Raw genomic sequence first — 18904 nt, forward strand, 5'->3', positions numbered from 1 at the left:
GGGACCTCTTTTGCAAAACAGACTTGAAGAAAAGCAAGAAAAAAGTAGACAGGGATCCACTCCATAGGAGGGAAGAGACTGAAATATTGTAAGAAGGGTGTTGGACTGTAGGGAGTACAAACAGAGCCAAGCTGAACACAGAGATTCCATGACCAGGTAATAGGATAGTGTGTAGTTATGTGTCCACATCAGCAGTGGTAAAATAAGGTGTTTGGAAGAAGGAAATGGGGTGGTAAAGTATCCTGGGAGTGTGGAGGTTGGGAGCTCCCAAGATGCTGGCAGTATTGGAGAGCCAGGCAGTGGCTCTGTCTTGAGCCAAGTGGACAAGCAGTGGAGGGGAAGGATGATGTCCTCATCTGAGGAAGGGTTTTCTAACACAGTTTTTTCCCATCAGGCTCTGTGGGGGCCTAGAATTCCAGTATTGAGCACCAGGGCCACTATCTTCAAGGGAAAAGAAGAGGGGCTGAGAGAACAGGACTCAGGGATTATAGCTCTGGCTTCAACTAGATGCCTCTGCCTTCCTTAAATCCACATACTGCAATTCTTCAAAAGGCTTCAGTTGGAATGAGAGGTCCTGTATCTAAAATGCTGACAGTTGCAGTCCACTAGGACTGTGTTATGGAATATCAGCCTCCAGTTATCCAGTGATTACAGCACTTTGATATGTTTGCAGGAAAAAAAAACAAAAACATTGGTTATTGCAGAGCCACCAGCTTTGTAAAATCAGACTAGTTTGGTTACAGGAGGTGTGTATTTTTGTATTGGTGGGAGTACGTTCTGAATTGGACAATGGATGCCAAAAAGCAGATTCTTAAAAGAGACCTGGAATTTAAATATATACACCACAGATAAGCTGGCATGGATGCTGCTTACAGAAAATAGTTCTCTGATTGGTGGAGGATTCTGGGTGCATAGTTTCTCCATTTACTTTACTTTATTTTTTAACCCGAGCATGGTTCAGTTCTAGCTTATGGTGGTGGGGATTTAACCTGTGACTTTGGAGACTCAAATGGCATGAACGTTTTTTGCATAACCCTTATGCTATCTCTCTCAGCCCCTCCCTTTGATTTTTCCCCTGAATTAATCAAGGTTTGTTTAATTTTTACTGCCAACTGGTAGAAGTGATGGTTACTACATATACAGATATCAATTTTTATCTACATCTATGGCCATAAATGACCTCTGTTGCTGCTAATACTTTGGCGTTTTCATTTTCTAGTCAATGCTGGATAGTTATTTGTTTGATGGATAAATGATTAAGTAAATGGATAGATCTAAGTAACAAAAGGCCACATTTGCTGCTTCAAAACATGAAGCCTCCCCCATGGCTTGGTCCTCTACCTTCACAGAAAAAAAAAAAGTGCTCCTGTAACTCCAAAACTCCCATGAGGAACTTTCAGAGTACATTGTGAATATTTCCTCCCAAGATCCTGGGCATTTTTTTTTTTTTTTTACTTTGATTTTCAGTGTTTATTGTGACTTTACTGTAAGGGGAATGTGTTGTTTTAAAAATGTGTATTTTAGGACTGGGGAGACAGAATAATGTTTCTGTAAAGACTTTTATGCCTGAGATTCCAAGGTCTCAAGTTACATCCTCAGCATGACTATAAGCCAGCGCTGAGCAGTGTTCTAATTGACCTCTCTCCATATCTCTCTCTCTCTGTCTCCCTCTCCCTCTTTCTCTCTCTCTCCCTCCCTCCCTGTATCTCTTTCTCCCCTTTCCCTTTCTTTCTTCCTTCTTTCTTTCTTTCTTTTCTTTCTTTCTTTCTTTCTCTCTCTCTCTCTCTTTCTTTCTTTCTTTCTTTCCCTTCCTTCCTTCCTTCCTTCTCTTTCTTTCTTCTTTTTTATTTATTTTTTTGTGAAGCTTCCCTCAGGAATCTTCTCCCATGTGCTGCGGGGTCTTGAGCCCAGGCCCTTGTGCATGGCAAGGTGTGCTCTTTACCAAATGATCTAATATCTCCCTGTTTCTATTAAAAAAATATGGGGCCACCTGGTGGTATACCTGGTTGAGTGCACATGTGAGATCTTGGACATTTCTTTTCTGAACCCTTCTTGTACACACTGGTAATTACTGCACCGTAAGCCCTTAATGCCCCCTCACTAATAAAGGGTGTCCAGTTTGCTCTATATATTTCTCAAAGGCAAAAGGAAATGTTTTGCTTGTATTTCAGAGTTATAAATCACACACAGAGAAACCCCTTCACTCAGTACATCTGTGTCTTGGCCCAGCTGTACATGGCTAAGGAATTAAGTAAATTCTCAGCTGAATCAAAAGAGAAAATAGAAGATTCAAATTAAAACGACTGGGAGGCAATATTTTTTGCCCCATAATTTTGCTCCAACTTTGAAATACTGGTGATGTATAGTGTTTCTGAGTACAGACAGTATGACAATTCATTAAATTATGAGAAAAATAAGTTGTCACAGCATTTTTGGAATCAGGCATCCACAATATTTAGAAAAACAAAATACTCATACCTTTTCCACTTTAATCCAATTTTCTCACTAAAGCACCTTTCTTATAAGAAAATGCACATTTTCCTGAGAATTCATGTTCACAGATGTTGATTTAAAATCCACTAATCAAAAGAAAATGGACTATGGTATTACCAACAAAATTCACTATGGGACATATATACTTCAGAAATCCAGAAAACAAGTGCTAAAGTGAGGTAGATCTCTATGTGCTGTCATAGAAAAATCCGTCATCCATTTTGTTAAGTGGCTCATTCTTCACTACTCATGTCTATCTAAAAACTATATACACTATACACATTGATGTAATATATATATATCCACCAGGGTTATCACTGGGGCACAGTGCCTGCATGATGACGATATTGCTTCACTGTCGTCTTTTATTTTCTTATTTATTCTTATAGAGACAGAAACAGAAAGAATAGCATCTCTTTCTCCCCTCTCTGACTTCTCTCCCCGCTTCTCTCTCTCTCTCTCTCTCTCTCTCTCTCTCTCTCTCTCTCGTTATAGAAGAAAACACTGGGCTGGAGAGAGTGCTCGGTGATCTATCTAGTTCCGCAGAAATTTCCAATATTATTTTTACCTGAATCTAGCACTTTACCTTTTTTATGTATGTTTGCTGACATCTCTGAATACAAAGCATTTTGAGGTATAGCACAGTGACTGGGTAAAAAAAATGCTTTATGAATAAAACAGTAAAATTTCTCTGATGGTAGAACTATTATTTCATTTTGATGGGGAGTTTTCTCAAGGTTAAAATAATTCAAAGTACCTATGAATTAAGTCAAGAACTTCCCTCCCACTTAGCCATTCAACCCCTCCAAATCCACTAATTTCATCTATTCCATCTCCAAAAACTACCTAGAACTTGATAAGGGTTGAGTAAAGCACACCCATGATAACTTAATTAAAATGTTCTTTTAATGGTATGAGTTCTGGCTTTCTCAGGCCAGGGGAGAAGTGTCAACCTCGGGGCACCATTTCAAAGAAGCATTACCCTGTTTGCAGGAAATCTTGGCAGGTGATGTGCATGGAACACCTAGTGCTAGTGGAAGTTTTGACCTGCACTGGTGCAGGAGTTCATAACAGCTTCCACAACTGCCTAGGTGAAGATTCCTCTCTGGTTTATCTATGATCCAAAGGTGACTAATTGCAATTTCTCATGCAATATTTTCTTTTACTTCTATTTTTTAATCTTTTCCGGGTTTATTTATTTATTTATTTATTATTGGATAGAGCCAGAGAGAAATTTAAAGTGGTATAGATAGAAAGGGAGAGAGACAAAGAGGCACTTGGCAGCACTGCTTCACCACTTGTGAAGCTTGCCCCCTGCAGGTAGGGACCAGGAGCTTGAACCTGGGTCCTTGTGCACTGTAATGTGTCTGCTTTAACACACGCACCACTCTCTGACCCCTTTCTTTTACCTCTAAAACACAATCTGAGGGCCCAGTATATGAGCGCACCCACAGCTTAATTGATAATTCACTCCCACAGGAGAGATTGCAATTTCCCAAAGTCCCAGCCAGTGTTGGCTCAGGACATTTAAACTTGACCGTTCACATCTGGTGTCTCCCCTCCTCACACCTTATGTCTACTTGTTCTTTAGGTCTCAAGGACATCTCACCATCTTCCTGTTGTGTCTGCTGCTCTCCCCTCTCCCATTCCATGAGCTGGCATGTGTGTTTTGCATATTCGAACGTACTCAGAAATAACACAGTAATTTCTGAGAGTAAGTATTCAAGTACCGCTTGATGAATAAAAACTCAGGGAACAGGGTCTCTTATTTATTAGACTTTATTAAGATAACTTCTACTTTCTTGAGTAAGCCAAGCAAATCCAGCAGCATGTTGTTTAATATTACAGAACATAATAAAAGTTAAAAATTAGAAGAATAACCGCTACTTTTTACATTTTTCTCCATAATTCTTCCACTTTTTCTCAGTTGTTATTCGTATACCACTACTATCTTGTTCCACATCACACCGTGAGATGGAATATTTTACAGTTTATTTTAAGAAACATCGTTTTTATACATAAACAACTGGTACAATTTAGTTAACTTAATTCAATTAATTTTATTAGCAAACATTCTAAAGTTAATAAACTTTCTATTAAAAGGAACAGCATTTGAAAAATCCCCACAGAAAGCAAAAGCCACTCACAGAAAAAAGGAAAGTTGGCTACTGTGTTTTCACTAGTCTGCCTTAGACTTTTCTCTACAAACAAAGTGACAACTTGGGCTCACTTCTCAGTTGGGGCAGAAGGAGCTGTTGGCCAGTGCTGTGAAGTGGACATAGGAGAGGTGCTCTCCGTGGGGACAACTCTGGCCCTGGCTCTCTCTTCCTCATCTCTTAAAGCTTCCTCATACCAGAAAGTGTAGGAAGCTGGATCAGTCCCCTTGATCTTGGCCAAAAATTCTAGCACTTTCATCTTGTTGGTTTCAGCATGAGCTCTTGGACCCCACAAGAATTCATAGCGTGGAGGATTACTGTTCTGGACCTGCCGGTATATCAGGTAATTCTCCTGCACCCATTCCCTGGTGAGAAGTATCCAAGGATCTCCATAAATGAAGTGGTCTCTCCCACAATACACTCCTACCATATTCAGGAAATCCCAGATACTTTCCTCTGGGGCGCAGTTACCCTCTAAGAAGATCAAACCCAGGACAATTATCAGGAGACCGGTTTTAGGCATACTCTGGTTGTTACTAAGCATCTGATCATAGGTGAGCCCCAGTGAGTTGACAAGGATGTAGGAGTGGACAGTAGGGTCCACCTCCTTCACTTCAATGCCAAAGATAACCTCCAAGCATCTACAAGCTTTCTTAAATATCATCGGAAACCGTTTCATGTAACCTTTTATAACAACCTTCAGCATTTCTGCCCTTGTAATGGGCTCCTTCAAACGATACTTGAGAATCATAAGTCGCACCAACTCCATAACCTTTCCATTCAGTGGATCCCTGGACAAGTAGCCACTATATGTTGACAGCTGCAGGGAGCTTGTACCCTCCATTGGTGGGTTGCTAGAGCCCCCATATGATGTGCCCCATGATGTAGAGGGGCCAGAACTCTGAGGACCCTGGGGAGGATTCAAGGTTGCAATAGCAGGCACCTCCTGATCCTTCCCTTCCTCCTCCTTAGTGCTTGAGATCATGGGGAAAGATGGGAGGAAGGAAGAGGTGGAAGGCTGGGGAAAAGTGAAGGAGCCAGAGGAGAAGGAGGCGCCGTCTTCCACCTCTACAGCCCTAGTCTCCTGTGTCACCTCCGGATCCTGTATGTCACTGTGGATCTGAAAATCTGCCTCCAGTGAGAGGCGTGGACGCTTTGGCGAGGGAGGCATGATGACTGTTGTTGGGAGGCAGCAGGTAGAAATGCGAGCAGGAGGTTGAGAGATGGGACCCCACGGGCCTGGGGAGTGAGAGGGGCGGTCAGTGAACTCAGCACACATACACAACCTTAACAGCCCCAACAAAACCCAACTTACAGATTGTGTCTTCAGGAGATGTTCAAAGGGTCCCAAAGAGCTCCTGTCTCCCAGGTGGTTTTCCCCAGAGAAATCTGTCATGGGATGAAAAGCAGGAAGGGTCCTCAAGGTACAGCCAACCAGCATGGGCAAAGGTCTCCAGAATTGATGGGGCTTGGATGGGGCCAGTTCTGTGAGGACACTTCTGGGCTAGAGTGGATGAGTGCCCAGTGAACACCAAGGCTCTGGACTGACCTCCACCCCCCCCATGCACTTCATTGTTGTTAACTTATGGCTAAATGTTCAGAATATGAACTCACATTTCTGAGACTAATGAGAAGGATGGAACATGTTCCATCACACCTGCCCAAAACATCCAAAGCATCCCTCTCTCCTAGCTGAGCATTACCTTCATTCTTTGCCTTAATGATTAGTTGGGCCTGAAACTTCCCTCTGCTGAGTTTCGTTCCTTCTGAATGAATCTTTACCTCTCTGAAGCCACCAAGAAAGAATTGCCCCCAGCATCTTCCAAAGCTGATGGTAGGAGCTGGCTAGGCAATGTAGTCAGTCCCACAGTACCAGGTGCACTCAGCCCATACTAAGGATTGATTTACTTAATTTTAATTTTTTTGTCATTACTCGGGCTGATTTTTCAGAGAGAAACAGAAATGGAAATACACCATGGCACCAAGGCTCACCTCAGTGCAGTGGGGGTTGGGCTTAATGTGTGTGCACTCATGGCAAAACAGGAATCCTTCCAGGTGAAAGATCATGCCAGCCTAGAAACCTTTCCTATGAATTAGTTAGTTAATTAATTAACTTATTTATTATTGGATAGGGAAAGAGACAATCTGAGAGGGGAGGGGAGATAGAGAGGGAGAGAAACAGAAACACCTGCAGACCTGCTTCACCACTCATGAAGCTTTCTCCCTGCAGGTGGGGAACAGGGGCTTGAACCTGGATCCTGGTGCACTGTAGTGTGAGCACTTAACCAGATGCACCACCACTTGGCCCCTATTATTTTTTTTATTATTATTATTTTAAAAAACTGTAGGGTCCGAGTGGTGCCCCCTGGTTAAGTGCTCACATTACAGTGCACAAAGACCTGAGTTCAAGTTCCTGGTCCCCACTTGGGGGAAAGCTTCAGAAGTGGTGAAGCAGGTCTGCAGGAGTCTCTCTGACTCTCTCCCTCCCTATTTGTCCTCCCTCTAAATTTCTTTCTGTCCTATCAAATAAAATAAATAGTTAAAATAATAAAGTCCAACATATATATATATATATATATATATATTGCCACCAGGGTTATTGCTGGGGCTCCGTGGCTGCAAAACTTCACTGTCTCCAGCAGCCATTTTCCCTTTCTTTTTGATAAAGGGTGAGAAAAATAAGGGGGAGAAAGAGAAAGAGAAAGAGAGAGAGAGAGAGAGCGAGATAGAGAGAGAGAGAGAGAGAGAGAGCTGCAACCTTGCTCCACTGCTTGTGAACCTTCCCTTCCTGAGGTGGGAATCAGGAGCTAAAACCTGGGTCCTTACACATGGTAACAGCCACACTTCACTTGGTGAACCACAACCCAGTCCTCCAGGGTCTTTATCTTAAATCTTGGCAGAGTCTCAGCCTCTACTTTCTGATGACCTGATGTGTACCCCTCACCCCCATTTTTTAAAAAGCTGTCACTTCCTCTCACATCTGAGAGCCCCAGGACCAAAGTAAGGAGGAATTACATCTTATCATTCCTGTCAGGTTTTCCCAGTGCTGACAGCAAGTACTGGGCCTCATCTGTTCTGCTCTGTCCTCAATTATCTGTCAGGACACTCATATCTAGCCCTGGCAAGATTTGGGGCACCCCTAATGACTGGGTATCTTCCTCTTAGAACATGCCCTCACTTCTGTGGTACCTCCTTCATCCTGGGAGAAAGTAAGGACATGCCATACCCAGCCAACTCTTGTTCCTTCTGGGGCTAAGAACAAGGGAGAGTCAGACTCTGTGGAGTCTGTTCTTTTCTGGACTAGAAAACTGTTAGATTTTCATCTCCACTATGGTCCTTCCCTTGACTCCTGATAACGTTTGGAATTCCTTGCTTTTCTGATCTGCTATAGCTCCCTCTGTGAAATTGCCTTCACACTCTGACCTGGGCCCAGCTCCCTGGGGTCCTCAAGACCAAAGTGAAGAGACATCACATCTATTCACCCTGCTGAGGGTCTCCCAGAGCTGACCACAGGGGGCAAACCCCATGTGCTCTGAGGTGGGAAGGTCCTTCTGTTCTCCCTCAAAGTGTTCTTCCTGTCAGAGACCTTCTCTTGTGGCCAGAAATCACCCTCCCAGACCCAGGCCTCACCTTCCAGAGACACGTCTGCCCACTCTATGCAGGAAGTGAGGCGTACCACACCTAGGTCTTCCTGCTCAGATTCTCCCGGGTGGTCAGCAGAAAACAGGCCCAAGTTTCTGTGGGACTCCTTTTCTCTGTGTGCGCTCAGTTCTCCTTTGCAAGTCTTATCTTACTTCTTGGAGATCCTGTGACTCCTCCCTCTGCTGATGTCACCAGCTCTGATCAAGGTCTTCACCTCCCTGGGACACTGTAGGCAGAAGCAAAGACAGGAAATGCAGCTACCCCCGTCCTGGGGGCTGCTCAGGCACAAAGTAGTCCACTCCACCCTCAAGGTATTTCTCTGCCCTGATGGCAGAGCCTGTCCTGTCCTGAAGTCTGCCTCCCACCGAGGATGTAATCTCCCTAGGACACTGATCCCCCTCACTCCTGGTAGCATGAGAGCCCCTTCCATCCAGACAGCCCTGCTCAGATCCTCAGAGGGCCGAGACCCTTGGGGTCCTTCTGTTCAAAGAGGGAGACCCTCTTCTGGCTGGACTTGGCACCCCTCAGACTGTCACCTCTACAGACCAAGCTGTCCCCTTCCCTAAGCCCCTTGTCCCATATCTTGTCAATCTTGCCTGGATCTCCTAGGTTTGGCAGGGTCAGCGTGGCAGGGGTGGGGCCATTCTCTCTAGAACAGGGACATCCTCAGGGCTGACTGCAGACCAGACTGCATATTCCTGGGGTGGGAAAGTCTCTCCATTTCCCCCTTACTTTGATTCCTAGCAAGGCCTGGGGCCATGACCACTGTTAAGCCAAGTTCTCATCCCTCAGAAAAAACCTTATACAACCCCCCAGACTCCCAAACTAGAAGTCTGGTGTCCAGATAAAAAAATGACTTCAAGGCCTCTTTATTTAACAAGACAGACTAAACCAATCAAACTCACCAAGATGAACTCTCGACCTTTCCTAACCTCACTCCATTCTTCCTTCATGTGAAGACATCACCAACCAGGTGTTTAGATAAAAGGTGACTTCAAGGTCCCTCTGCTTATCAAAACAGACTGGACCAATCAAATGATGCAAAACATCTAATTTCAGGCTTCACCCCTTTCTCTCTAATAAACGTGCTCAGAGATAAAGGAATTGGAAGGCAGAGCTGGGCAGTCTGCCACCAGTATGAAATTAAATCCTAAATGCCTGTTGCTTTTTTCCAATAGCCGAACCTCCTTGTGCTGTAACAAGAGTCCTCTTAAGAGTCCTAACCAGGGAGTCGAGCTGTAGCACAGCGGGTTAAGCGCAGGTGGCACAAAGCACAAGGACTGGCGCAAGGACCGGCATAAAGATCACGGTTCGAGCCCTGGCTCCCCACCTGCAGGAGTCGCTTCACAAGCAGTGAAGCAGGTCTGCAGGTGTCTATCTTTCTCTCCCCCTTTCTGTATTCTCGTCTCTCCATTTCTGTCTTATCCAACAACGACAATAATAATAACTACAACAATAAAACAACAAGAGCAACAAAAGGGAACAAATAAATAAAACAATTTTTTTTAAAAAATGAGTCCTAACCAGAAGCCTCAGAAGGGCTTAGGACCTGTGTATGGCCCCTGCGAATATTCCTTACTGTCATCGGACTCTCAAGATGGAAGTTGGGATACACTATATTCAGAAACCCTCCCAGGCATGAGTGCCACGGCAAGGCAAGGCCAGAATCCACTCCACTCCACCACTGCCCCCAAATGTGGTGGGCCTCACTTAGACCTCTCCTCACTCCTGATATTAGTATGTCCCTTCAGAAAGACCTCATACTCCTCAGATGCCCCAAACATGGAAGCCTGAACAAAACACACATCTGGGTCCAGCTTGTGGCTCCTTACTAATGGATGGTTACTGGGATAACCTCTCTGCAGTGAGAGCCTCTTCAGTTCTTTCTCAGCATCCTCCCCTTAATACATTTCAAGGCTGAGACTCCTCTCTGCTGAACGGAGCCCATGTCCAGATAACAAGCCTCACCTCCCGAACTCCTAAGGAGAAATCAGGATGTAAGATATCAAGAGCTCAATTGGGAGTTTCCTAGGGGTGATAACGGGATGGGTGGGGAGGGTGGAAGGGACATGGGGGGAAGGTGGAGGGGAAAAGGGAGGGAGCAGAGGAGAAGGTTGAGGGTAGAGCCCTGGGGAGGCAGGTAAACTGAGGCATTTTCTCACTCAAGGTTTGGGTAGCTGGAAGGCTGAAAGTCTGCAGGAAAGCTGTCTGGTTGTGCATGTGTGGGTGCCAAGAGTCCAGCGTGGAAATGTAGAAGAGAAGCAGAGAGGGTAAGTTGGAGCATTCTGTCCCTGCAGTGAACTAGAAATGGGGGGAGTGAGGGTGCATGGTGGAGGGTTGAGAAAGGTGTCAGGGGTGGGGCTAGGTGGTGGCACACCTTGTTGAGCGCATGTGTTACAATATGCAAGGGCCCAAGTTCGAGCCCCCAGGCCCCACCTGCAGGGGGAATGCTTTGCAAGTGGTGAAGTAGTGCTATAGGTGTCTGCCACTTTTCCTCTCTATCTTCCCTTCCCTCTCAATTTCTGACTGCTTCTATCCAATAAAGATAATTAATTTAAAAATAAAGGTGTCAGGAGGCACTGTCACACTGGAAAAAGTTGTCCTCTGTAAACGTTGGTAGGCCTGTGAGTCCTCCACCTGCTGCCCTGAACCCAGCCCCAAGCAGTAAGCCCCACTGATCTCTGTTTCTCAAGATGGAAGCTGGGACCATCTAGGGGTTCGTCAGAGCTAAAACAAGTACTGGGCAAGACTTGCATCCCTGTCCTACATGGGTTTAGGTGGTCTTCTGCCTCCTGGCTCTTACCTTATTGGGGGAAGGCCAGTGACTGGGATTCCTCCTTCTGCTGGCTGGAATTGGGACCCCTCAGAAGAGACCTCATGGGTTTCAGAAGCACAAAATTGAGGTCAACATAAAATACAGCAGGGGGCCCGGTTATGTGCACATGAAAACTAAGAAGAAAACCATCCAGTTGCCTTTGTTTGGAGCTCCCTTGGGTTTACTGCAGTCAAGATTCATGGTCTTTCTGCAGTGAGGGTAGGTGGTTTCCCCTTCTACCTCAGAGACCTCATTTCCTGGCTTTTCCTCTCACTTCTGAACTAATGGCACAGCCCCCTCAGAGAAAGCCTCAGACTTGGGAATGAAACTTCAGTGACATCACAACTAAAAACCTGAAATGGGAACTTCTAAGAAGAGAGGTACACTGGGGAAAGGTGTTTCTTCAAGTTTAGCAAACACTGCCTAGAAATCATCTCTGATAACCCAAAACCAGACTCAAATGATTCAAGTCTCACCATATAATCTCAAGATAGAAGTCCTGTTGTGACATATTTGGACCTTAGGTTTGAGCATCATGGAATGACATAAGGGACAGGAAAAGGGTGGAGTTGTGGGGAGTTCTACTGCATGAGACAACCCTCGGTCGGTCTTCCTAGTCTTTCCTAAAGGTTAGACCTTAAGTAATTCTTAAGTTTTCCTCTCCAAGCTTTTTACTCACATTAAAGATGCATCCTGAGAAAATTTGGTCTTACCCCCCTCCCCCCAGTTTAGTTTAAATGCACTCTCACTGAGGAACTGCGGTTTCCCAGCCCTTCAAACTGCTTTGGTTCAGGGCATATGGATTTGGCTGTTCACATCTGAAATCTCACCACCTGACACCCTATTTTCATTTGCTCCTTATGCACCAGGTACCATCTCACATCTTCCAGTTAGAATCTCTGTCCTTTAACCCTTTATATACACACTTGAGTCACAACATGTTACAAAGATTAGAAATTCAAATAAAATAGAAAATAAACAAACCAACTAGGCAGAAAGAACATTTATTAAAGTGAAAATACAAGTAAGATTTCTAATGACCAAATCTAGGACTTATTTTCATGAGAAAATGAAAGAGGATAAATCATGACGGAACCAGATAAAGCTGTCTTTCATATTCTTTCCCGTTACTGGATCCCATCAATTTAAACAAAGACTTTTTAAACACTTCTGATCAAATTGGTATTCAAATGTAACATCCAGATCTAGGTCACAGAATAACAGGAAGGTGTCCCAATGGTTTTAAATCTAATAAAAAACAATAGCTCTATCACCAAAATCCTTCAGAAACTTCGACAGCAAAACTGGAGAGCTCTAAAATAGGGAAACGGCTTAGAACACAGCACACAGGAAGCAAAAGTGCGGCTCAGTCCTCCATTCTGTAGAGCCTGGAAGGCCTTGTTGAAACTGAGCAGAGAACCTCCCTTGGGCTTCACTCCGGGCAGGACTTGGCGCCACCAGACTCGCTGCCAGACTCGACGCTGCTGGAATCTTCCTCACCTGGGGCCCGTGAGCCATGCAAGGCAGCAATTCTGGCCTGGGCTCTCTCCAACTCATCTCTCAGAGCTTCCTCATAGCGGGATGGGAAGGAAGTGGGCACAGTGCCACTGACCTTGGAGAAGAACTGGAGGACCTTCATCTTGGTGGTTTCAGCACAGGCCCGGGGACCCCACAGGAACTCATAGCTGGGAGGATCGCTGTCCGCCACCTGCCGGTACTCCAGGTACCTCTCCTGCACCAGATCTTTGGTGATGAGCTTCCTGGGCTCTCCATAGATGAAATCTCTCCTGCCTGCACACACCCCGATCATACTGAGCACCTCCCACACCTTCTCCTCAGAGGCAACGTTGCCCTCCATGAAGATCACACCCAGGATGAGGATGAGGAGGCCCGTCTTGGGCAAGCTGTTATCATTCAGCATGCCGTCGTAGGTGAGATCCAGGATTTTGTGGAGCTCATACGAGTGGCTGCTGGCATCCACCTCCTTCACTTCTAAGCCAAAGACCACCTCCATGCACTCACACACTTTGTTGAAGATGATGGGGAAGTGGGCCTCTTGCTCTTTGATGACATTCGTCAGCATTTCTGCCTTGGTGATAGGCTCCTTGATTCTGTACTTGAAGCTCAGGAACTTCACCAACTCTGCCACCTTCTTGTCCAGCTGGTCACCGATCAGAAACTCTTGTGGCTGTGCTTCGGCCTGGGAGGCGCTGCCCTCGCCCTCCTGGCTGCTGGAACTCTCACCAGGGTGGCTGCACGGGATGGCCTGGATCAGAGTGTAAATGTGGTAGACTTCTGGGGAGTTCTGGGGGGCACTGGGCGTCTCCAAGACATACTCTTCCTCTGACGTGCTCTCTTCAAAGAATGTGCCCTTCTCCTCCTCTTCAGCTGAGGACACCATGGTGTCCAGCCAGCTCTGTGCACTTTCTTCGGTCTTCCGGGCCCCTGGGATCTCCAGGCCCTGACTCTTTGGGATATGAGACATGATGACTGGGGCTGGGGTAAGCAGGCAGGTGGCAGCTGGTGAAGCTGATCCAAAAGAGAGAGGAAAGAGTCAGAGACACAGGAGTTTGTAAAGGCTCTGATCTTCTGGAAATCACCTGCAGGCATGCTCAGTTCAGACTGTAGGAAGTTTGCCTGCCTAACATTCCTGTTCTGGGTCCTCCAAAGCTGACAGCAAGGAGGAGTGCTTGTAGGCCTCTGTCTGGAGAGGTCTCCTCATTCCTCTGTCAGTCTTCTAACCTTGAACCTATCAAGCATTAATAAACCTCTGCCCTCTTCTTATCTGAGTCTGCACCTCAGAGAATCTCATTTCCTTGGACTCCCAAGATGGATAAGTGAATACAACATATCTGCAGTCCATTGTGGTGTTTTTCCAAGGACAATAGGTGGACATAGAAGATAGAGTTAGGGAATAGAGATCCAGAGTTAGAACACTCTCTTCCTATAGTGGAGGGGAAGAGATGTGGAGTGAGGAAAGCAGGGTCGCCTCTGGCTGTGGGGTACAGGTATTAACTTCCTGCAGTGGGAACTTAAGGATGTTGGAAAGATAGGGAGTAATATTAACTGAGGCACTCTGGCTATGGTGGGTGTGGTGGAGGGAGTGGGACCAATCTAGACACAGGGGTACTAGAGGGAAGATGCTGAGTGAGGCCAGTGCACTTCTTGCCGCATTGGGGAGTAGAGTGGTAGGAGGTGAAGAGAGTGAGAGAGGGCAGATGGAAGGGCTGGGTTACTCTCTCCTGACGTGTGTGAGAGGGAGAGGGGTGCAAGCAAGGTGAGAGGCAAAACAGGAGTATCTCTTGCTAGGGTTGGAGTAGAGATACAGGAATGGATTGGAAGGGGTAGAGGTTAAAGGCATTGTGGTGCTTGGAGCTCTTTTGAGATTCAGAAATGAAAGGGGTACTTTTGCTGTAGTCAAGGGTGGGCGGCAACAGGGTGGACAGTAGAAAGGCAGGGATGTAGGAAAGGCAGTGGGAGAAGCAAGAGGACCACAAGTAGGGTCTGAGGAAGAGTCACAGAGGAAGGGTTATGGAATCTGAGACACTATCCTGCAAAGTTTGGAAGGGCTGGGGATAGGAGAAAAGAGGGGTAGGATACAGAGTTCTGGTGGTGGGAATTATACCACTCTTATCCTATGGCCCTGTTAATATTTCCATTTTATACATAAACTTTTAAAAACAAGACCAAAAAAAAAAAAAAAAAGAACATACAAAAGGAGGGTCAAGAGTTCTCTTCATTGCAGTGAGCTAAGGAGAGAGCTCCAGTTGGTTCCTACACAATCTTGCAGGGTCTGGAACTCCTCTCACAGCAGACCTGACTAGAATCCAACCCCAAATTGGAAGGTTCACTCCATATGACCCTCAGGTTGAAACCTGGGGACACAGCTTTTGGGGGACTCCACATGGGGTGAGTCAAAGTCACGGTAAAGCACAGGTCAGTAGGCATTTTCTATTTTCTCTTCATGCTTTCGGGTAGAAATCTGCTTCTCAGGGCCATCCCGCTGTTCCAGGAAGGCCTGAGAACCAACCCTCCTTCTGCTGCTATCAGCCCTGCCCAGGTCCCTACTGAAGCAGCCTCAGCACCTCCAGCCTGGGAAAGGACTGACCTCAGGGACAGTGAGGAGCTCAGGAGTAGCTGCAGCAGGGCAATAGGGAGGAAGGCACCTTCCACTCTGAATCAAGCTGGAACCTATAATGGACAAGCCATCTAACATAGCCTCCTGGGGACAAGGCCGAACTGTTCTGCCATGGTTACATTGAGTGAGACAGAAACAATAGCTCATTCACACTGTTTTGCAGAAACTGCCTTGCAGAAACAGTGAATAAGTTACTATTTGTTGGTATACTAAAAAATGGTGTTTTAGGGAGGAAATTCACAGAAACACATCATTATCCAGGGAGCCAGATTATCAGAGGAACTCAAGCCAATCCCCCCATCCTGTTTATCCTGAGCACTAGCTCCAAGTTTTCTCCTCAAGGCCTTATCCTATTTGTCTCAACCCCATTTGTTTTTTCAAGAAATCCACAAGATAAAATTTTAAGCCATTCCTTTTATGTAAACAGAGACAGAGAGAGAGAGAAAGAGAGAGAGAGAGAGAGAGAGAGAGAGAGAGAGAGAGAGAGCCTGCCAGAGAGCTGAGCAAGGCCCCTGGTTCTATTGCTTTTCAGATGTGATATTTCACTTTCATATCAAAACTTATATGAGTGTTTGGGTTGTCACTGAACTGCAGTTCCATGTTCAAATTGTGACACTGTGGGACATTTAACAGACTTTATTGGTTTACTGTAAAGATTGAAGCCTTCATGGTGTGAGGTGGGGAAGGGGTCACCTGGAAGAGACTTGTTGCAGCCTGGACATTAAAAAATATTTTTAAAGGGGGAAATGATTTACAAGACAGTTATCACATGGGTATGATTTCTCATCCTTCTATTATAAGTGTCTGCACACCAGTTCCACCACCAACCTAGGTCTACTTTCACTGTTGTGGACTGGGTCCTTAATGCCCTTATGTAGAGGACAGACCATTCACTGCTCCCTTCCTCATATAGAGACCCTCTTTCCTTAGTGTCCTTGCCATTACTTTGTACCAGATAAAGACTTAATTAAGATGTCAGATATTATGTACATATACCACAACTGTATCACTAAAAAAAAAGTCATCTAAGGGTGAGTTATCCCAATATGCATTGCAGCCTTGTGCATATCTGTCCCAGAAGACCTGGTCTCTTATCTTGGAATTTAAAAAAGTCAAGATCCTGTTTAGAGTCTCCTTAGAAAGATCCTAATCTGGTTAGAAGAACACTAAATTCTTTGTTTGTTGTCTGATTTTCCTTGATGACTAAGGACTGTGCTAAAAGCTGGTTTTTGACCACTGCTTTTGACACAGTACACTGGTGAATTTGTATATTTACTATGTATGATTTGATATCTCCTTCAATGATCTTACTGAACCTGGAAATTTGAGATTTTAAAATATCCATAGGTTAGGGTTAGTATCTTGTGACTAGTATGATCCAACTAATTTGTTATTTGTGTGGCTAACAGTAACATGAGCAGGCCTATGGTTACGTGAGAGGCCAAAAATGAAACTACCAAAAAGGAAACTGGATTTTACAATATTTATTAATACAGATGACTGATAGAAATCTTAAATGGAAACTAAGAGATTTCTGTATGCATTTCAACTTATGTGTTTCCTATCCATGTGTTTTATTTTGCCTTTGGATGGCATTATTAGAATAATTGTTTTAAAAGTGTTTTCAAGAAATATGTTCTGGGAGGTTTTGATACAAGAAAAGATGCTTTAAAAATTAAGAACTCACCAATTAAAAAAAAAGTGGGCCAAAGGACTAGACAGTTTTGTAAAGAAGAAATATATATGGCCCACAGACAGATGAAGAAGTTCTCCCCTTATCATGAAAGAAATGAAAATTAAAACCACACTGAGATTCAGTCTCACACCTGAGAGAATGGCCTCCATCAACCAACCAGGAAATGACAGGTGTTGGAGAGGCTGTGGAGAAAAGGGAACTCTGCTTCACTGCTGGTGGGAATGCAACGTGGTACAGCCCCTTTGGAAGACTGTATGGAAAGTCCTTAAAAAAAAATGGAAGTACCTTATGATCTAGAAATACCACCAGAAATGCCACTCTGGCATTTATCCAGTGGAGACTTAAAACACTAATTAGAAGGGAAATACGCACCCCTAGGATCAATTTGAAGGACATATCCTTAAAGTAATGCTGGATGTAATATGGTTGTTTTACCAATGTATGTTGGCCATAAATTAACATATTATTTAACAGGAGAAGTAGGTTTTGTTTTGAGGAGGCCTGGTAAGGGGAATCTACTGATTATTTGGCTAATTTTTTGGTGAAAGATTCATTACTCACTTAGGATTACTTTTTTAGATTTTAATTTATTGTATTTATTGGAGAGGGAAAGTGAGAGGGAAGGGGGAGATGGAGGGAGAGAATGGGAGACACACTGCTTATGAGGCTTTCCTCGTTCAGGTGGGGGCTTGAAGCCAGGTCTTTGCATATTGTATCACATATGCATAATTGGAAGTACCACCACCTGGGCCCTGAGTTTACTTCTGAACCTGGGAATTCAAAGCTATGAATACAAGTACTGGCAGAGAAGTGCATGGCTTAGAAGTTGTGAGGATTATTCATTCTTCTGGTCTAGCAACTGGTTGCAAGAATTTTTAAAATTTACTATATGCAGTAAAATTAGGCAGGAGACCACATTAGTTTGTTTATTTATTTAATTATATACATTATTATTATTATATAAATTATTTATTTATTATTTGTTTAATGTTGTTTGGGCCTTTCCAGAGGCTCAAGCCCAGATCCTTGAGCATCTAAGGAGTGTGTTCCCCCAGGTGAGTGATCTCCTGGTTCACAAGCAGATTTGAATTGATTCCTTTTGTTCAAAGGATAGAATATATTTAAAGATATCATTCTTACTTAATAACAGATCTTTGCAGAATTCTTGATTTCATAACTCAAACTCTTCTACTTTCACTTTCTACCTGTGTAACATTAAGCTCTTCAATTTCAAGCTTGCTTGTAAAATAAGAAAAAATAAATAATTATCTACCTCAAAAAAAAACTGCTGAAGATATGGTTGCAACCAGAACAATTCTTATAATAACTTGAAACAAATGTTTTTCATGTTGGTAACAAATGCCTATGAGAAAACTTCCTGTAAATCAAGATTTGATGAAAAAGAATAAAATCACTGACCAATTAAAAGGGTTTTGTTTTTGTTTTTTGCCTTCAGGGTTATCTCTGAGGTTTGGTGCCAGCACTATGAGTCCACTGCTCTCGGCAGAGACATTTTCTCCCATTTTTATTTAATAGGACAGAGAGAACTGAGAGAAGAGGAGAAGATAGAGAGGGAGAGGGACAAAGAGACCCCGGCAGATCTGCTCTATCACTCTTGAAGTGTTCTCCCTGCAGGTGGGAAGCCAGGGGCTCCAACCCAGATTCTTGCTCGGGATTTTGCGCTTCAGACTACATGTACTTAACTGGGTGTGACACTGCCTGACCCCTCCAAGTTTCTTCTTTCTTTTTTTTCTCCCTCTTTTTACCAGAGCACTGTTCAGTTCTGACTTATGGCTGGTGCTGAGGGTTCAGGCACAGAAGTATTTTTGCATAATTACTATGATACCTACTCAGCCCCCATCAGCTGCAAGGTAAAAGAACCATTGTAGGTTTTAGAAGAGTTCCTAAGGGACCCCATACTGCTTACTCTCCTTGTGAGATGAGAAATATATAAAGACATTATT

At 44.4% G+C, this 18904-nt stretch overlaps 2 protein-coding genes and 1 long non-coding RNA gene across 3 annotated transcripts in view; 1 reads left to right on the top strand and 2 right to left on the bottom strand.

Moving 5' to 3' along the window:
• The first annotated feature begins 4117 nt into the window (after positions 1 to 4117).
• LOC132535873 (uncharacterized) overlaps positions 4118 to 18904 on the top strand; it is a 32155-nt gene continuing 17368 nt past the window's right edge. The window contains exons 1-2 of the long non-coding RNA XR_009547620.1: positions 4118 to 4207; positions 4923 to 4992. This is a non-coding gene — a long non-coding RNA (uncharacterized LOC132535873). The remainder of the gene's footprint in view (positions 4208 to 4922; positions 4993 to 18904) is intronic.
• On the bottom strand, positions 4526 to 8493 carry LOC103114851 (melanoma-associated antigen 10-like). The gene is made up of 3 exons (XM_007524575.2): positions 8280 to 8493; positions 5965 to 6038; positions 4526 to 5888 (listed from the first exon to the last, which is right to left on the bottom strand). Exon 3 carries the CDS (start codon positions 5818 to 5820, stop codon positions 4720 to 4722), a length of 1101 nt encoding a protein of 366 aa, XP_007524637.1. The 5' UTR covers positions 5821 to 5888; positions 5965 to 6038; positions 8280 to 8493; the 3' UTR covers positions 4526 to 4719.
• Positions 12368 to 13631, bottom strand: LOC103114850 (putative MAGE domain-containing protein MAGEA13P). Its single transcript, XM_007524574.2, has one exon. The coding sequence runs from the start codon at positions 13589 to 13591 to the stop codon at positions 12539 to 12541; it is 1053 nt and encodes a 350-aa protein (XP_007524636.2). The 5' UTR covers positions 13592 to 13631; the 3' UTR covers positions 12368 to 12538.

Source organism: Erinaceus europaeus, chromosome X (assembly GCF_950295315.1).
Source record: "Erinaceus europaeus chromosome X, mEriEur2.1, whole genome shotgun sequence".
Taxonomy (NCBI): Eukaryota; Metazoa; Chordata; class Mammalia; order Eulipotyphla; family Erinaceidae; genus Erinaceus; species Erinaceus europaeus.